At 56.5% G+C, this 15,792-nt stretch overlaps 1 protein-coding gene across 19 annotated transcripts in view; it reads left to right on the top strand.

The window, feature by feature from the left end:
- PPP1R16A (protein phosphatase 1 regulatory subunit 16A) overlaps window positions 1–15,792 on the top strand; it is a 33,397-nt gene that overhangs the window by 11,844 nt on the left and 5,761 nt on the right. For 15 of the 19 annotated variants that reach the window (XM_014797309.2, XM_087447150.1, XM_087447161.1 and 12 more), the window contains exons 1-9: window positions 11,246–11,589; window positions 13,009–13,079; window positions 13,159–13,304; window positions 14,522–14,625; window positions 14,699–14,823; window positions 14,914–15,039; window positions 15,111–15,207; window positions 15,285–15,414; window positions 15,596–15,770. In XM_014797309.2, the coding sequence (XP_014652795.2) occupies window positions 11,331–11,589; window positions 13,009–13,079; window positions 13,159–13,304; window positions 14,522–14,625; window positions 14,699–14,823; window positions 14,914–15,039; window positions 15,111–15,207; window positions 15,285–15,414; window positions 15,596–15,770 (1,233 nt within the window). In that variant the 5' untranslated portion in view covers window positions 11,246–11,330. Of the gene's footprint in view, window positions 1–10,554; window positions 11,590–13,008; window positions 13,080–13,158; window positions 13,305–14,521; window positions 14,626–14,698; window positions 14,824–14,913; window positions 15,040–15,110; window positions 15,208–15,284; window positions 15,415–15,595; window positions 15,771–15,792 lie in introns of those variants that run through there. The other 4 variants (XM_087447145.1, XM_004443000.3, XM_087447144.1 and 1 more) reach the window with 3 other exon arrangements.

Genomic DNA, 15,792 nt, shown 5'->3' with positions numbered 1-15,792 from the left:
AAATATATCATTCACTCTGTAAATATTTTTGTATGTATTTCTAAAAGCAATACTTTCTTTCTTTCTTTTTTTTTTTTTTGTGAGGAAGATCAGTCCTGAGCTAACATCCATGCTAATCCTCCTCTTTTTGCCAAAGAAGACTGGCCCTGAGCTAACATCTATTGCCAGTCCTCCTCCTTTTCTTTCCCCAAAGCCCCAGTAGATAGTTGTATGTCATAGTTGCACATCCTTCTAGTTGCTGTATGTGGGACGCGGCCTCAGCATGGCCGGGGAAGCGGTGCGTCGGTGTGCGCCCAGGATCGGAACCCGGGCTGCCAGCAGCGGAGCGCGCGCACTTAACCACTAAGCCACGGGGCCGGCCCTAAAAGCAATACTTTCAAAGATATATTACCATAATACCATTAGTATACCTAAACAAATTATCTGTAATTTCTTAATATAATCAGTGTTCAAATATCCAGTTGTTTCATAAATTTCACTGTTATATTTCTATGATTTGTTTGAATATGGATTTAAAAAAGGTCCACGCATTGCAAATGTCTGTTAAGCCTCTTTAAATATATATAAGTTCCCAACCATCATTTTTTTTCCTATTCAGTTTATTTTCTGAAGAAACACCTAAGTCACTTGGTTTTTTTTTTTTTTTTTTTAAGATTTTATTTATTTTATTTTTTCCCCCCAAAGCCCCAGCGGATAGTTGTATGTCGTAGCTGCACATCCTTCTAGTTGCTGCATGCGGGACTCGGCCTCAGGATAAACGGAGAAGTGGTGCCTCGATGCGCACCCGGGATCCGAACCCGGGCCACCAGCATCGCAGCGCGCGCACTTAACCACCAAGCCACAGGGCCGGCCCTCACTTGGTTTTTATGGTTTCCCACATTATGTTTTTTTCTGATTACATTTCTGTGGTGTCATTTAACCTGTTCTCTATCCCATGTATTTCATATAAATTGGTAGTTGAATCAAGCCTTGATCAGATTCTAATTATTTTTATTTTTATTTTTTTATTTATTTTTATTTTTATTGTTTTTGTGAGGAAGACCAGCCCTGAGCTAACATCCGTGCTAATCCTCCTCTTTTTTTTGCTGAGAAAGACCGGCCCTGAGCTAACATCTATTGCCAATCCTCCTCCTTTTTTTCCCTTTTTCTCCCCAAAGCCCCAGTAGATAGTTGTATGTCATAGTTGCACATCCTTCTTAGTTGCTATATGTGGGATGCTGCCTTAGCATGGCCAGACAAGCGGTGTGTCGGTGCGTGCCCGGGATCCGAACCCAGGCTGCCAGTAGCAGAGCGCATGCACTTAACCGCTAAGCCATGGGGCGGCCGCTATTTTTTTTTAATTAATTTTTTTTTTTGTGAGGAAGATCATCCTTGAGCTAACATCCATGCCAGTCCTCCTCTTTTTGCTGAGGAAAACTGGCCCTGGGCTAACATCCATGCCCATCTTCCTCCACTTTATGTGGGACACCGCCACAGCACGGCCTGACAAGCGATGCGTCGGTGCGTGCCCGGGGTCCAAACCTGGGCCGCCAGCAGCGGAGTGTGTGCACTTAACTGCTATGCCAAGGGGCTGCCAAATTTTTTTATTTTTTAGGAAGACTGGTTTATAGGCAGTGGTTGTTCTTCCATTGTGTAGCACAATGTCCAGTAGTCTCTCTTTTTGTGATTGATAAAAATTTACCACATCAGGTATTTGATACAGTTCATATAGGAAAAGCAGTGTTAATGATCAATTCTTTCTTATTTTTCAGTTTTCAAAATAATGGGTTAGTATTCCCTAGCAGTGAGGTTTTTGTCTCGTGTTTTCAGTATTGTTGTGAACTCAGGGATATGAATATATATAGATTTGCTATGTTTCAGGCCATCGCAGTTGTCATCTTGGTTTCATCTGCACCATGTTTGGCAGCTCTGACATGGCCCCCGTAGTCTTTGATGGCTCTCTTGCTGTCTGGTGTGACAAGAGGTTCCAGGTTAGGGGCTGGCCCCGTGGCGTAGTGGTTAAGTGTGTGTGCTCCACTGCTGGCAGCCTGGGTTCGGATCCCGGGCACGCACCGATGCACCGCTTGTCAGGCCATGCTGTGGCGGTGTCCTACATAAATTGGAGGAAGATGGGCACGGATGTTAGCTCAGGGCCAGTCTTCCTCAGCAAAAAGAGGAGAATTGGCATGGATGTTAGCTCAGTGCTGATCTTCCTCACAAAAAAAAAGAGGTTCCAGGTTAATCTTGGACATTTCCTACCCCAGGCCTGGAATCAGTCGTGTCTCCAAGGATGTTTATGAGGGAAAAAGCCTTTGGAGATTTCACCCTGGGCTTTTGGAGTGCTTGTTGCTGCTGGGTTGGTCATTGTTTCTAGGTCTTTTCAGTGGACAGAAGTAGGAAGGAAGTTTGTTTTAAATTAAATAACATTACAAATTTTTATTGATACTTGCAGTTCAAATCTAGGACTACAGGAATTTTACTTCACCTCCTTGCTCTTATGTTTGTATCTTTTCTCTCCTGTACCAAGAATCCTGGTTCTCAGTGACCCTGGATGATAGAATTGTGGTATTACAAGTACTAAGTATGAATTACTTATCTGCTACATCTCACAATAAGTCTGTAATAGTCTTGGGGTAAAAATACCAGTTTTACCACCAGTCGTGTGATTATTGAAAACAGGCCACTTGGGCACTTCCCCACTGCCTGGGCAAACCTGCGTCCCTGCTCAGCGGTCGACCCCGGGCCTGGCCCTGCTTCTCTGGGGGAGGTGTGGCCTTGCATCCTTTCCTCCCCTTCCTCCCCCTGTCACCTATGCCTTTACTTTTTTTTCTTTTAATTGTGGTAAAATGTGCATCATATAAAATTTACCATTGTAACCATTTTTAGGTACAATTCAGTGGCATTAAGTACATTCACAGTGTTGTGCAACCATCATCACTATCCATTTCCAGAACTTTTTAATCACCTGAAACAGAAACTCTGTCCCCATTAAACAGTTCCCATTCTCTCTCCCCCAGCCCCTGGCAACCACCATTCTACTTTCTGTCTCTAGGTGCCTCATAGAAGTGGAATCATACAATATGTGTCCTTTTGTCTGATACATTTGTAGCATGTATCAGAATTTCATTCCTTTTTAGGGCTGAACATTCCATTCATTGTATGTATAGACCCCACTTTGTTTCTCTGTTTGTCTGTCAGTGGACATCTGAGTTGTTTCCGCTTTCTAGCTGTTGTGAATAATGCTGCTGTGAACATGGATATGCAAGGATCTGAGTCCCAGTTTTTAGTCCTTTTGCTTATATACCCGAAGGTAGAATATGCCTTCACTTTTACGCTACGTGGTTGATAGAGTTACATTCTATTCTGTACCATAGTTCACAGTCCTGTGGTGCAGAAGTTGGAGACCATATCAGTCTTTCTGTCTGCAGAGCCAGATGACATGTGCAAACTATGTTTCCTCACCTGTGGTCCAGTGTCCCAACTCCTGCACCCCTAGAAGAACAGCATTCTTGGCTGGCTTCAAGTTCACGGGGATTCTGCTGTGTTTGTGTGACCAGTCCTCTTTATCATGTCCTTGAATTATTCTGACCTCAGTCATTCCTGGACACCTCCCCTGTGCAGTCGTCTCTGCTCTGTGGCTCCTGCTATTCTTCCCTCCAACTTCTAGGAATTTTTATTTTTATTTATTTATTTATTTTTTTAATTTTATTTATTTTTTCCCCCAAAGCCCCAGTAGATAGTTGTATGTCATAGCTGCACTTTCTTCTAGTTGCTGTATGTGGGACGCGGCCTCAGCATGGCCGGAGAAGTGGTGCGTCGGTGCACGCCTGGGATCCGAACCCGGGCCGCCAGCAGCGGAGCACGCGCACTTAACCGCTAAGCCACGGGGCCGGCCCTCTAGGAATTTTTAAACCAACCGTGGACTCTCTTCCTTTCCGTCGCCCCTCTAGTTCTCGTCCTAGGGGGTCTCAGTGTGGGTACGTGTGGGTGCTCAGTGGTCATCTAGACCCCGCATGTCTGTTGTTCTAAGGCTGTGTGGCCCAAGTGCTTCTTCCTTCCGTAATTCCCAGGGCCCTGTGCTGCTGGCAGGTCCCCAGGTCCGCTTATGACTGCTCCCCCAAGACCGAGGGGCATTGTCTGTGTGGGGGAGTGAGTTTTGAGTCAGAGCAGACCCAGGGTTACAACACTGTCCTCTCCAAAACCCGCTTTTGTTATTTTGGTTTTGACACTGTTGTACTTGACAGACCTTAATTTCCAAATCTACGCAGTGGGATCATGGCCCATTAGAGTCACGAGGCCAAATGAGGCTAAATGTCACAATGTGGCAATATGATGATGTGGCAATGCTCGGAAAGCAGAGCCTTTGCCCCCGCCTCTAGGAAGGTGTCATCCAGGGCCACTGGAAGCCCTCTGTCCTTTCTCTCTCCTTGCCAAGGGCTGGCTTTTATCTTCAGTGCTCAGTGAGTCTCTTTTCAAATGCAGATGCCTCTGGCTGCGTGGCTTCTGTCATTAGGACAGCTAGGCTTCTGACACCTTGCTGTGAGTTAGTTTATTAGATTTATTAGGAACTGGGTGGCAAAGGGAAAGGAAATTGAGGAGGGATATTTGGATCCCCCTGAGTTCTGGGAAGAGGCCTTCCCAGATTTTCCAGCCCCTCACAGGCGGTGGAGTTCGCAGGCCGTCCCTCCCTCATGTGGTCCACACAGATCTCCAGTGCCTGCTCTGCCCCAGGTGCTGAGCAGGCTGGAAGTGTGATGTGCGTAAACCTGCCAATGTCTTGGCTCTCCCTCCCTCACAGGATTGTCAGCTAGGCAGTTGTAACTGACCCAAATGAAATTTCATTTTTGTAGGTCAAAAACTGTGGAATAAGTTCAATTTCATATGGTTCTACTGCTAAGTGTTATGCTAAGGGAAGTTTAGGGAGTATTGAGATTCCTGAGAAAGGACACAGGCCTTATGTGAAAGTTCAGAAAGGAAGCTGAGACAAGAAGATGAGTAGGAGTTAGCCCCCCAAAGAGGGCTGGGAGACAGATAGATTTGTTATAAAGCCACAGTGGGTAGGACATTGTGGTACAGGCTTAGGGATTGGCAAATGGACCAAAGAACAGAGTTGAGAGTCTAGAACAGGCTCACACATATATGGGAACTTGATTTTTTACCAAGGTGGCGCTGTAGAACAGTGTGGAGAGAAGCAGCTTTTATATAAATGGTGCTGGGACAATTGGATATCAATATGGAAGAAAAATTAAATTGGAGCCTGTACTAGTTATGTATTAACTGTGTAACAAATTGCCCCCAAATGTAGTGGCTTAAAACAACATTTGTTATCTCACGGTCTCTGTGGGTCAGCAATCCAGGAGCGCCTTGGCCAGATGGTTCTGGTTCGGGGTCTCCCATGTGGTTGCAGTCACACATCATCTGAAGGCTCGACTGGGACTGGAGGGCCTGCTTCCCGGATGGCTCCCTCATGGCTGTTGGTGGGAGGCCTCAGTTCCCTGCCGTGAGGCTCTCTCCACAGGGCTGCTTGAGTGTCCTTGTGACCTAGCATTGGCTTCCCCCAACGGGAGTGATCTAAGAGAGAGCAGGGAGAAGTCACAGTGGCTTTCATTCACATCTTGATCTTGGGCATCACACGCTGTGACTTTTGCCATGCTCTGTTCATTATAAGCGAGTCACAAAGTGCAGCCCACACTTAAGATGAGGGGAATTAGCCTTCATCTTTTGAAGGGAGGAGTATCAAATAATTTGTGGGCATATTTTAAAATCACAGACCCCTCCTTCACACCATACAGAAACATCAGCTCCCGGTGAATTACAGACCTAAATATGATGCAAACTATCATGCTTTTAGAAGATACTATCTTTGGGACGATGCCTCGCCTGGTTAATGCTCCGAGAAATGCAAATTGACCGTAGGGATGTACCACTGCCCTTACACCAGATTGACAAAAAGAACGTTTTATATAAAACAAGTAGATACATAAAACAATTGGAACCTTCCTCCACTGCTGTTGGGAGGTGAATTGGTACAACCCCTTTGGAAAGCAGTTGCAGCATCTGGTGATTCGTATCACATAGCCTGTGGTTGAGTGGTGTGCACCAGGGTCTGCGTACAGGGCCTTCACAGTGGCCTGTCCATCACAGGCCCAGGCCGGAACTGCCCCGGGCCCTCAAAGGTAGAAGGCTGCATCAATGGGGGTATGGTCACGTAGTGGACTGTTACTCTGCCAAGGGCCAAAAACTTAGAACCACAAACCTTGGAGTGGATGGACCCCATGCACGGGGTGGGATTGAGAGCACAGAGCGCGCGGGGCATGGCTCCACCTGGGTAAAGTTCAGCCTCCTCTGCTGAGGGCAGGGCCTGTCCTCTTGGCCCTCCTGTCCCACGACCCTGTCCCCAGAGCAGAGCCAGGTAGAGCAGGGGAGTGAGGAGAGCTTGTTGAGTGACCAGAGCATGCATGCCAGTCAAGTGCCCGTTGTGAAGCAGGCCACGTCTTCACAGCCTGGTGCTGCACTTGTCATGTTGGAGGGTCTCCAGGTGCCTGGCTCCTTCCCTGACTGGATGTGCCCCACAGGGCACCTCGGGCCTGAGCACATCCACTCCTTGGCTGCACTGAGCTGCACCTGGCCTTGCCCCCTTGGCCCTTCACAAACACTGACCGAAGGGCCCTCTTCCAGGTGCCGGCACATGGCTGAGGAGACGGGCAGGGAGCGTGCCCTCAGCACACTTGTCCTCTAGTGGAAGGGACAGGCTGGGACAGCAGTGCCCTCGGCATCTGGTGTCTGGCCTCTGCCTGCCCGAGAAGCCACTGTGGGGCATTTGTGCCTGCAGGGGTCAGGACACGCCGTGTTGACAAAATTCCAAGGTGAGCCAAGCTGGGGTGGGGGTGGGTGAGAGCGTGGGATGGGTACAGGGGTCCGCCCTCAAAGGAGGTTAAGCATGTCCCCTGGCTGCGTGCCCTTGCTGCCCCATGAGTCCCGCGTCACAGTCCCCGCCCCCACGCCTTCCCTGCTTGTGCAAGTAAACCAGCGTGTGTCCATGACAGCCCACCTTCCACCAGGACGGTGTCAGCTCTGCATTGGAGTTTCTGTGAACTCCTCACAGGCCCTCGCTCACGACATCTAGATGACCTCATCCTGTTAATGGATGTGTCTGTGTGTTATTCTATGGAATGAGGACCCCCGCTACTCATCCCAGAGGGAGGGCATCTAGGTAGTTGCCCATTTTTTGCTATTATAGATAATGCCTCAGATAAAACCAACTCTTTTGGGGGCCTGCCCCGTGGCTTAGCGGTTAAGTGCGCGTGCTCTGCTGCTGGCGGCCCGGGTTCAGATCCCAGGCGTGCACTGTCGCACCACTCATCAGGCCGTGCTGTGGCAGCGTACCACATAAAGTGGAGGAAGATGGGCATGGATGTTAGCTCAGGGCCAGTCTTCTTCAGCAAGAAGAGGAGGCTTGGCATGGATGTTAGCTCAGAGCTAATCTTCCTCACAACAAAAACCAACTCTTTTGATTGCAAGTTATAGGAACTGACTCCAACAAGCCCAGCACGACAGGGGTGTGAAGCCCCTAGAACCAGAGGGAAGGCAGGCCCCTTCATCTCTTCCTCCCTGTCTCTGGGCCAGTAGAGTGACACTTACTGCCCCTCGTGGGCTCTGGGCTCTTGTCGCAGCACCCCTAATTCTCACACAGCTGCTGTGAGTGGGCATGAGAGGCAGGATGATGGAGGGGTTAATAGGGGACTCTGGATTTAGGTATGGCTTCAGTTTCCCCACGTGGAAAATGGGGATGATGACAGGGACCTGCTGGAGGAGGGGTGTGGTAGTGGATGTGGAGGGGCTGCTAAGGCACTTAGGCCCGCATGGGATCTGTCCACATTGGGCCAGGGTCTGGGCACTGGGCCTCCCGTCCCCAAGGCCAGGTGTCCAGCAGTGCTCTCAGCAGTCTGTGGGGATGGCCCGGTGGTGTGGGCTGAGAGAATGGGGGCAGTGGCCACTCTCCTTCCAGGAGGCTCCTCCCACTTCGGTCCCGCAATTCTGTGCACTTGCCTGGGCATGGAGCTGAAAACTGGAAAAAATTGCCCAGATTATCTCTGACATTCCAGGGAGGCTTGGGGGAGGATTTGTGGACTGAGGTGGGAGCCGCCCTGCTTAGCCCCCCTCGGCCTGGGTGTGGTGTGGTGGCCATTTGGTGGGACTCCACGAGCTCTCCTGGCCTTCATGGGCACTGCAGCTCCCCCAGTGGAGACTGTCCTAGGATGGGGCGCCTACTGCAGTGGGGCCCTGGAACTCCTTAAGGTCACCTTAGGCACCTCCTTTCTCTCAGAGGAGGCCGTTAGGGCCACCCAAGGACCTGCCTAAGTTCACATAGAGACTGCCCTCAGGCAGCTCCCAGCAAGCAGCACTGTATAGGGGTCCAGAGGGCACCGGGGCTTCAAGAAGGTGGCTTATCAGAGTTGGAGGCTGAGCGCCTGTGTAGGCTGCCACAGCCCAGACCAGGAGACCGGAGTCCTCTGTGTGTGCTCCTGGTGTGGGGGCTAGAGGGGCCTGGTCTGTGGCCCCGCCTCTGTCCTCTCTTCCCCATGCAGGCAGAGGGGCGGGCCAGGGGTTGAGGCTCTCCAGATCTGCTCTGTGATGAATTTTCATGGATGGCCTTCAGAATGAGAAGACCAAAAGACAACATGCATTCAACTGGAGAAGCCGGTTGCTATTCTAGGTGGTTTTCTATCAGATGTGGGCATCAGAATCTCTTCTGTGAAATGATAGGTTAGATGACATCTAAATCTTGTTAAACTTGACAAAATTAAGTGGTGGCTCTGATGCTGGCACCCATCTTGGAGAAGTGAAACTGGTCCCTGAGACCCTTTGTGCCCACCCTGCTGGGGAGCTTTGGGCCTTGGGGGGCCACCTCCCTCATGGACAAGGTGGGGGGGTGGCATTCTCTTCAGGTCCCTTCCCCTTTTGGAGACTGGGGGCCCAGCTCTTTGCTCATCATTTCTTGGGGTGGGCGGTTCAGGTCAGCTTCCCCGGCAGGCCCACAGACTGAGAGAAGGTCCCACCTTGCAGGGGGTGTATGTGTGTGTGTGTTGGGGAGGGGTGCCACGCCAGCTCCCTTGGGGGAGCATGAAGGGAGCTGTGAGTGGCCAGCAGGGAAGGAGGGGCGTGAGGGCTGTGGCATGCTCTGGGTGTGGTCTGGGACCCACCTCACCCTCATGGTGCAGAGCTGGCAGGGTGCCTGCAGGACCTGGCCCTCGGCCTGTCTGGGCGTGGGGAAGGTTTGTCTCGGAAGGCAGAGGCAGGACTCCGGGGCCAGGCAGGGTGTCTGACAGTGTGTGTCTGCCCTGGCCCCAGCAGTCTGCGGAGGTGGCCAGCTGGGGGCAGGCTGCCTGGAGCACGAGTGCTGCCTGGAAAGCTCTTTCCTGGGCCTTGCTGGTCTCACCCTATCCCCAGGAAGCCTCTGAGGCCAGGCTGGCAGAGTGGACAACCAAAGCACAGGGCAAGTCCAGGCAGGTCAGACGTGTCAAGTGAAGCTCCCAGGTACATTGGGGGTCCCAAAGCAGGAGGGACTTGATGTAATTTGATCTGGCCCAGGACAGTTCCCCTCCAGAAAGAAGGGAGCACTCACTGAGACCCCTGAGAACAAGCCTGGCCAGAGGAAGGCTGGGTCAGTACCTAGATGGCCACGAGGCCTGGCTGAGTGAGAATGGGGGCTTCTGATGAGCAAGCTGAGGTGTGGGTGGGCACCTTCTGGTTGGAGTATGGCCAGGGCCTCCTGAGGAGTGTCCTGTGACCACACCAGGGGTGCTGGGCAGGACGAGCTGTAGTGGGTATGGGGGCTATGTGCCTACCGAGCTGCCTGCCTGCCTGTCCTGATAGATCCTAAGCCAGGCAGGCCATCTGTGCCTGTGTGCACACAACCAAGGCTTTTACTGCAGCTCAAGGATGGCCAGGGCATTGACCAGCCTGAGCCAGGAAGGCGGTGAGGGAGAGGCCCAGATGCTGGGTGGGTAGGAACTGGGTGCTGGTAAGGACAGGCTGTGCCCTCTGCCCTCAGCAGCTGAGAAGCAGGGAGGCCTGAGGCCCAGGAGGCAGGGCCTGGCCTTGGGAAGGTTGTAGCCTGCACAGCCCTCAGGGCAGTTCTGGGAGATCCCAAGGAGAAGGTGACCTTGCTTGGCCTCACCTGGGGCAGACGGGTCAGTGATGCTGTGGGGACAGGGCCAGAGCCTGGGACTTGAGAAGCTGCAGAGAACAACTCCCAGAGGCCGACGCCTTGGCCTGGAGGGGCAGCCTCATGGGGAAGGCCCACCTCAAGCTGGCAGTGCGGTCCTCCCTGCTGCCTTCTCTCAGTTGCACAGCTTGTGGCAGCCCTTTCTGAAAACACTGAGTGTGTGAGCCCGAATGGGGCAGAGAAAGCCCTCCTCCCCTCTGCCCGAATTGGTGTCCAGCAGTGCTTGCTGTGGACAGCGGGTGGGCCTCACACAGGGCAGGGCCCTGACCTCACCTGCTGGCTGCTGGGAGCCCGGCCTGCCTCACCCGGGAGCGGCCTTGATGTGCTTCCTCATTCCTCCTCCTCAGGCCAGTGGGAGCCACCTGCTGTCTGCAGCTTGACCGCCGACTCCTGCGAAGGGGAGGCCCTCCTGAAGACGCAGTTGGCAGGCCCGCTGTGCCCTCAGTGCCCTCGCTGCTTGGAGAGCCTCACCCCTGGGCACGGCGGGGCTGGGACCCCAGGACTCTGAGCACACGCCCTGCCCTGGCCTCTCTCTGGCCGCTGAGCCCGCCCTCTGGCCACACCTCCTCATTAGCACCCATGCACTGACCCTGGAAGGCAGCGGGAGGAGATCGAAGGAAGGGCCAGGCCATGGCTGCTTCCAGGCCCCGCCCAGGCTCCTGAGGCCTGGAAGGTGGGGGGCTTCTAGGCACCAGAGGCCTCTGCCCATTGCTCGGCCCTCTCTTCCCCCTCGGCTAGGTGCCAGGAAGCTGCAGTTTTGTTATCTGGGTAATTAGCTTCAGACCCTGGACTGAGGCTGGCCAGGTCCCGGCTGCTTCCCGCAGGCTGTGCACCCTGACCCCAAGAGGGAGGCGAGGCCCTGCCTGTTGAGCGGCTGCGGTGCTGGGGCTCCTGAGAGGCAGGCTGCTGGTTCCATCCCTCGCTGTCCTTTCTGCCTAGGGCCTGGTCACGGCGTGGGGCCACCTGACCCAGCCTTGCCAGGGGCAGAGGGCACCGAACCTTGGGGAGGGGATGCCCCCGAGGGTGCCAGTCCAGCCAGCTGCCCTGCCCCTCAGGCCCGGCCTGGCCCCTGCATTCCCCCGTCTGGTGCCCCAAGCATCCCCCCTGGCAGGCGGCCCCCGCCATGGCCGAGCACCTGGAGCTGCTGGCAGAGATGCCCATGGTGGGCAGGATGAGCACGCAGGAGCGGCTGAAGCATGCCCAGAAGCGACGGGCCCAGCAGGTGAAGATGTGGGCCCAGGCTGAGAAGGAGGCCCAGGGCAAGAAGGGCCACAGGGAGCAGCTGCAGAAGGAGGCGGCCGGCGGCAGGACGCAGAAGCGGGTCCTCTTCCCTCCCAGTGTCACCCTTCTGGAGGCTGCTGCCCGAAATGACTTGGAGGAAGGTGAGTGTGGCTGAGCCCCAGGGCAGTGCATGGCCGACAGCCCTGTTCCTCTCACCTTGGTGCAGGCCTCACGAGAACAGCCCCATCCATGGGGGCCCAGGGTCTGGCCTGGCTTCCTCAGCTGCAGGCCCCTGCCTCGTGGTGGGCAGCTCCGAGGCCAGCCTGTGATGGGGAAGCACGCAGGAGGTCCTGTTGTGGGGGTGAAGCTGACGGGGCAGGCAGGGGCTTGGTGTGGGCCCACACGAGCCTGGAGAAGCACCCAGGGCTTGGTGCAGTGGGAGGCTGGAAGTTGGCTAGAGTCTTGGCCGCTTCTTGCCAGGGTGCTCGGTGATGCTCAGGAGAGTTGGGTCCTGAGTCTCCACCTCTGTAGAGGAGGACAGGACCACCCACCTCAGCAGGTCAGAGCGCAGGGAGCAGGGCCCCACACAGGCACCCCCTTGACGCCTGCCCTGGGCTCTTTCACTTCTCCCTCCCCATCAGAACCTTCCCGCTGGATGAGAGGCCTGAGCTTTGGGCTGGCTCCCCGTTCCTCCCCTGTGCCCCAGTGCTCACAGCCCTTCTGCTTTCCCCCAGAGGCTCTCGAGGGCTCTTCCTGACTCCCTCCAGGGCAGGGGCCTCTGCTGCAGAGGCTGGGGTGCAGAGGGTGTGGAGGGTGGGCAGGGCCTGGAGGCAGGGGAAGTGGAGGAGGGTGTGGTGGGTGTGCCGCAGGCCAAGGCACAAGGAACTGTAGGAAAGAGGGTGTGTCTTCATGTTGCCTGCTGAGCATGGCCAAGGAAGGCCAAGTCATTAAGGAGGTCCCAGGGGACCTTGACCAGAGCCTGGGCCCAAGATGGGACCACTGAAGAGTGAATGCAGGGACCAGCTCTGCTCCTGGAGACCCTGGAGGGGGCAGGCCTGGGTGCCTTGGGGCCACACTCGAGGCTGCATTGCATCAGGGAGCCTGCTCTGGGCTGGTGGGGGAGGTGCTACAGGTACCAGGGAAGGGGCATGTGTGGGGGTGGAGCAGTCTGCCAGTGGGGAAGGTTGGGGGTGGGTGCCAGTACCTAGGCCCGAGTGGGACAGTCTGGAGCCCAGTGGGGACTGCTCTCACACAGGAGGGGCCTATTCTGGGAGTCTGAGAGTTGGAATGTTATGATTTGGGAAGGGTGGATCCTGCTGGGGTCTAGAGGCAGAGGGCTGCTGTGTGTACCCCTCTTGGGGCAGACAGATGCCCAGCACCCTGGCCCCTGAGCCCTTGCTCTGGGTCTGGGGTCCCTCCTGCCACCTGTACCACTGTCTTCCTCACTCTTCTCTGCTCCCCCACTGCAGCACAGCAGTCAGCCCATGTGCCCTCGGGTACAGGGGTCTGGCCAGGACAGTGCTGGCCTGTGGCAGGACTTCTTGCCCTGCGCCCTGACCACAGCTCCCCACTTCTTGCAGTCCGCCACTTCCTTGAGAGTGGGGTCAGCCCTGACCTGGCCAACGAGGATGGCCTGACAGCCCTGCACCAGGTCAGGCATGCTCAGGGTGGAAGGGGAGAGGAAGGGACACTGGCCTGAGGCTCTGGCGCTCAGGCTGCGTGGTTTACAGAGCTGCATCGATGACTTCCGGGAGATGGTGCAGCAGCTCCTGGAGGCTGGGGCCAAGGTCAACGCCCGTGATAGTGAGTGCTGGACACCCCTGCATGCTGCGGCCACCTGTGGCCACCTGCATCTGGTGGAGCTGCTCATTGCCCGGTAGGCCCTGAGACTAGGCGTGGCCAGTGTGGGCATCTGTGTCAGGGAGGGGCTGCAGCTGGGTCAGGGGGAGGCAGGGCCTTCCTTACAGAGGGGAGTACATGCTGAGACGCAGCCCAGGTGTCTCCCGTGAGGGAAGTGTGCCTGGCCCCTTGGCCTCTTGTGTCCCCATTTACCTGGCATGGAGAGCAGGGCCTGGGCAGAGGCTGCACACGCTGTGGCCCAAGGGAACGAGCGTGTGCTCAGGGCAGTGTGGTTGTCTGCCCACCAGGCTGCTCACCTGGGTACATCCTTCTGCCAAGTGCCATTAAGAGTTTGGGAACTCCTTGGCCTCCAGCTCTGGCCTCCCAGCCTCCCCAGGGTCTGCACAGAGAAATGCTATTCTGGTCAAAGTGATGAGGGAGGAATTGGCAAGGAGGGAGGGGGTACCTGGACCCAGGTGGGGACTTGAACGAGGAGGAGGGAGGAGCAGGCAGGGCTCCTGGACACTCGCCTTGGTGAATGGGAAGGGTGACTGGATTTACCATGACCCGGGATCCCCCCATGTCTCCTCAACTCTGATGACTCTAGTGGGACAGATGGTCAGGGGCTCAGGCTGTCCTTGGATTGGTCCAGGCGTTGATGGTGGGTGTATAGGTGGATGGCAGCCCCTCCCCTTCACACACACATGCCTTGGAGTGGGAAGGGGTGAGAGTGCAGAGTCCTGGGGCAGGAAGGCGGGTGTGCACAGGCAGCTCCTAGCCCCGCTCCATTCCTCTCCACAGTGGGCACCCACCCTTGTGTTCTGGGCTCCCTTCAGCTTCCTGTCTCCCCCTGGGCAGTGCTCCTGCTGGAGCCCTGCTCCCTGCAGCTCTGTGGGGCTCTCTGGGCACCCAGACTCTCCTCCTCCCACCACCTTCTGCTCCCTGGGGCCCCCAGAGGCCTGGCACCCCCTCCTGGCAGGTGGGCCCATTGTGCATGTTCATAGCGGCAGACAGGTGCCAGGAACCTGGAGCTCAGACATGGGTGGAGACTGCAGGACAGCCTACCTGGTCTGAGGATAGGAACCAGGGTGGGCTGAGGGGCAGCCTCTTCCAGCAGCAGCTGGGGCCTGAACCTCCTCCACATCAGCCCCAGGCTGAGGCCTCCCCAGAGGATGGACCTCTGTGAGGAGACTGGGGGCCTCCCTGAGAGGAGAAGGGTCCTGTGGCCAGCACCTCTGTCCATCTTTCCTGCAGTGGTGCTGACCTTTTGGCGGTCAACAGTGACGGGAACATGCCCTATGACCTGTGTGAGGATGAGCAGACACTGGACTGCCTGGAGACGGCCATGGCCAATGGAGGTGAGTGCGACCCCACCTGCCTGCCCGCCAGGGGTGGTGCGGGGGTGCTAGTTCTAAGCCTGGTGCCCTGCAGGCATCACCCAGGACAGCATCGAGGCGGCCCGGGCCTTGCCTGAGCTGCACATGCTGGACAACATCCGGAGCCTGCTGCGGACGGGGGCCGACCTCGACACGCCCCAGGACCACGGGGCCACGCTGGTGAGGACGTGGGCCTGCAGGAGGCAGGCAGGGGAGGTTGCTGCTGGAGGGGCACGGGCCGGGACTCAGGGCTCCGCGGTTTGCCTGCAGCTACACATCGCTGCCGCCAACGGGTTCAGCGAGGCGGCTGCCCTGCTGCTGGAACACCGGGCCAGCCTGAGCGCCAAGGACCGCGACGGCTGGCAGCCGCTGCATGCTGCGGCCTACTGGGGCCAGGTGAGCGCGGGGCGGGGGCAGCTGGGGCCGGGATAGGCGGGCTCCGCGGGCGGCTCTGGAGCCTTCAGCAGTCTGGGCTCGTCGGCCCACAGGTGCACCTGGTGGAGCTGCTCGTGGCGCACGGGGCCGACCTGAACGGGAAGTCTCTGATGGACGAGACGCCGCTTGGTGAGCTGAGGGCCGCCTCCTCCCCGTGTAGGGCACTGGCAAGAGGGCGCCCGTGACCCTCGCCCACCTCTCCACAGACGTATGCGGGGACGAGGAGGTGCGGGCCAAGCTGCTGGAGCTGAAACACAAGCACGACGCGCTCCTGCGTGCCCAGGGCCGCCAGCGCTCTCTGCTGCGCCGACGCACCTCCAGCGCGGGCAGCCGGGGGTGAGCACCCTGCGGTCTGCCCAGAGCTGGGTCATGGCCGCCCAGGCCCCGCCCCACCTGCATTGCCCTGGGTTTTCCCTAGCTGATGTCAGCCCGTAGGCCGAGGTGCCAGCTGGAGTTGGGGGCGGAGTCCGCGGGGCGGGCGGCATTCTCCTCCCACCCTGACCCTCCCCTCCCGCAGGAAGGTGGTGAGGCGGGTGAGCCTGACCCAGCGCACCAGCCTGTACCGCAAGGAACATGCCCAGGAGGCCATCGTGTGGCAACAGCCGCCGCCCACCAGTGCAGAGCCGCTGGAGGAGGATGAGGACGGCTTGACAGACGTGGAGCTCCGGCTGCCGCACCCCCAGCACCCCCAGGTGAGCCCCGCCCAGCACAGCT

Source organism: Ceratotherium simum, chromosome 23, assembly GCF_057802395.1.
Source record: "Ceratotherium simum simum isolate JZ-2026a chromosome 23, ASM5780239v1, whole genome shotgun sequence".
In the NCBI taxonomy this organism is placed as follows: domain Eukaryota; kingdom Metazoa; phylum Chordata; class Mammalia; order Perissodactyla; family Rhinocerotidae; genus Ceratotherium; species Ceratotherium simum.
This window is presented reverse-complemented; position numbering and strand designations above follow the sequence as displayed.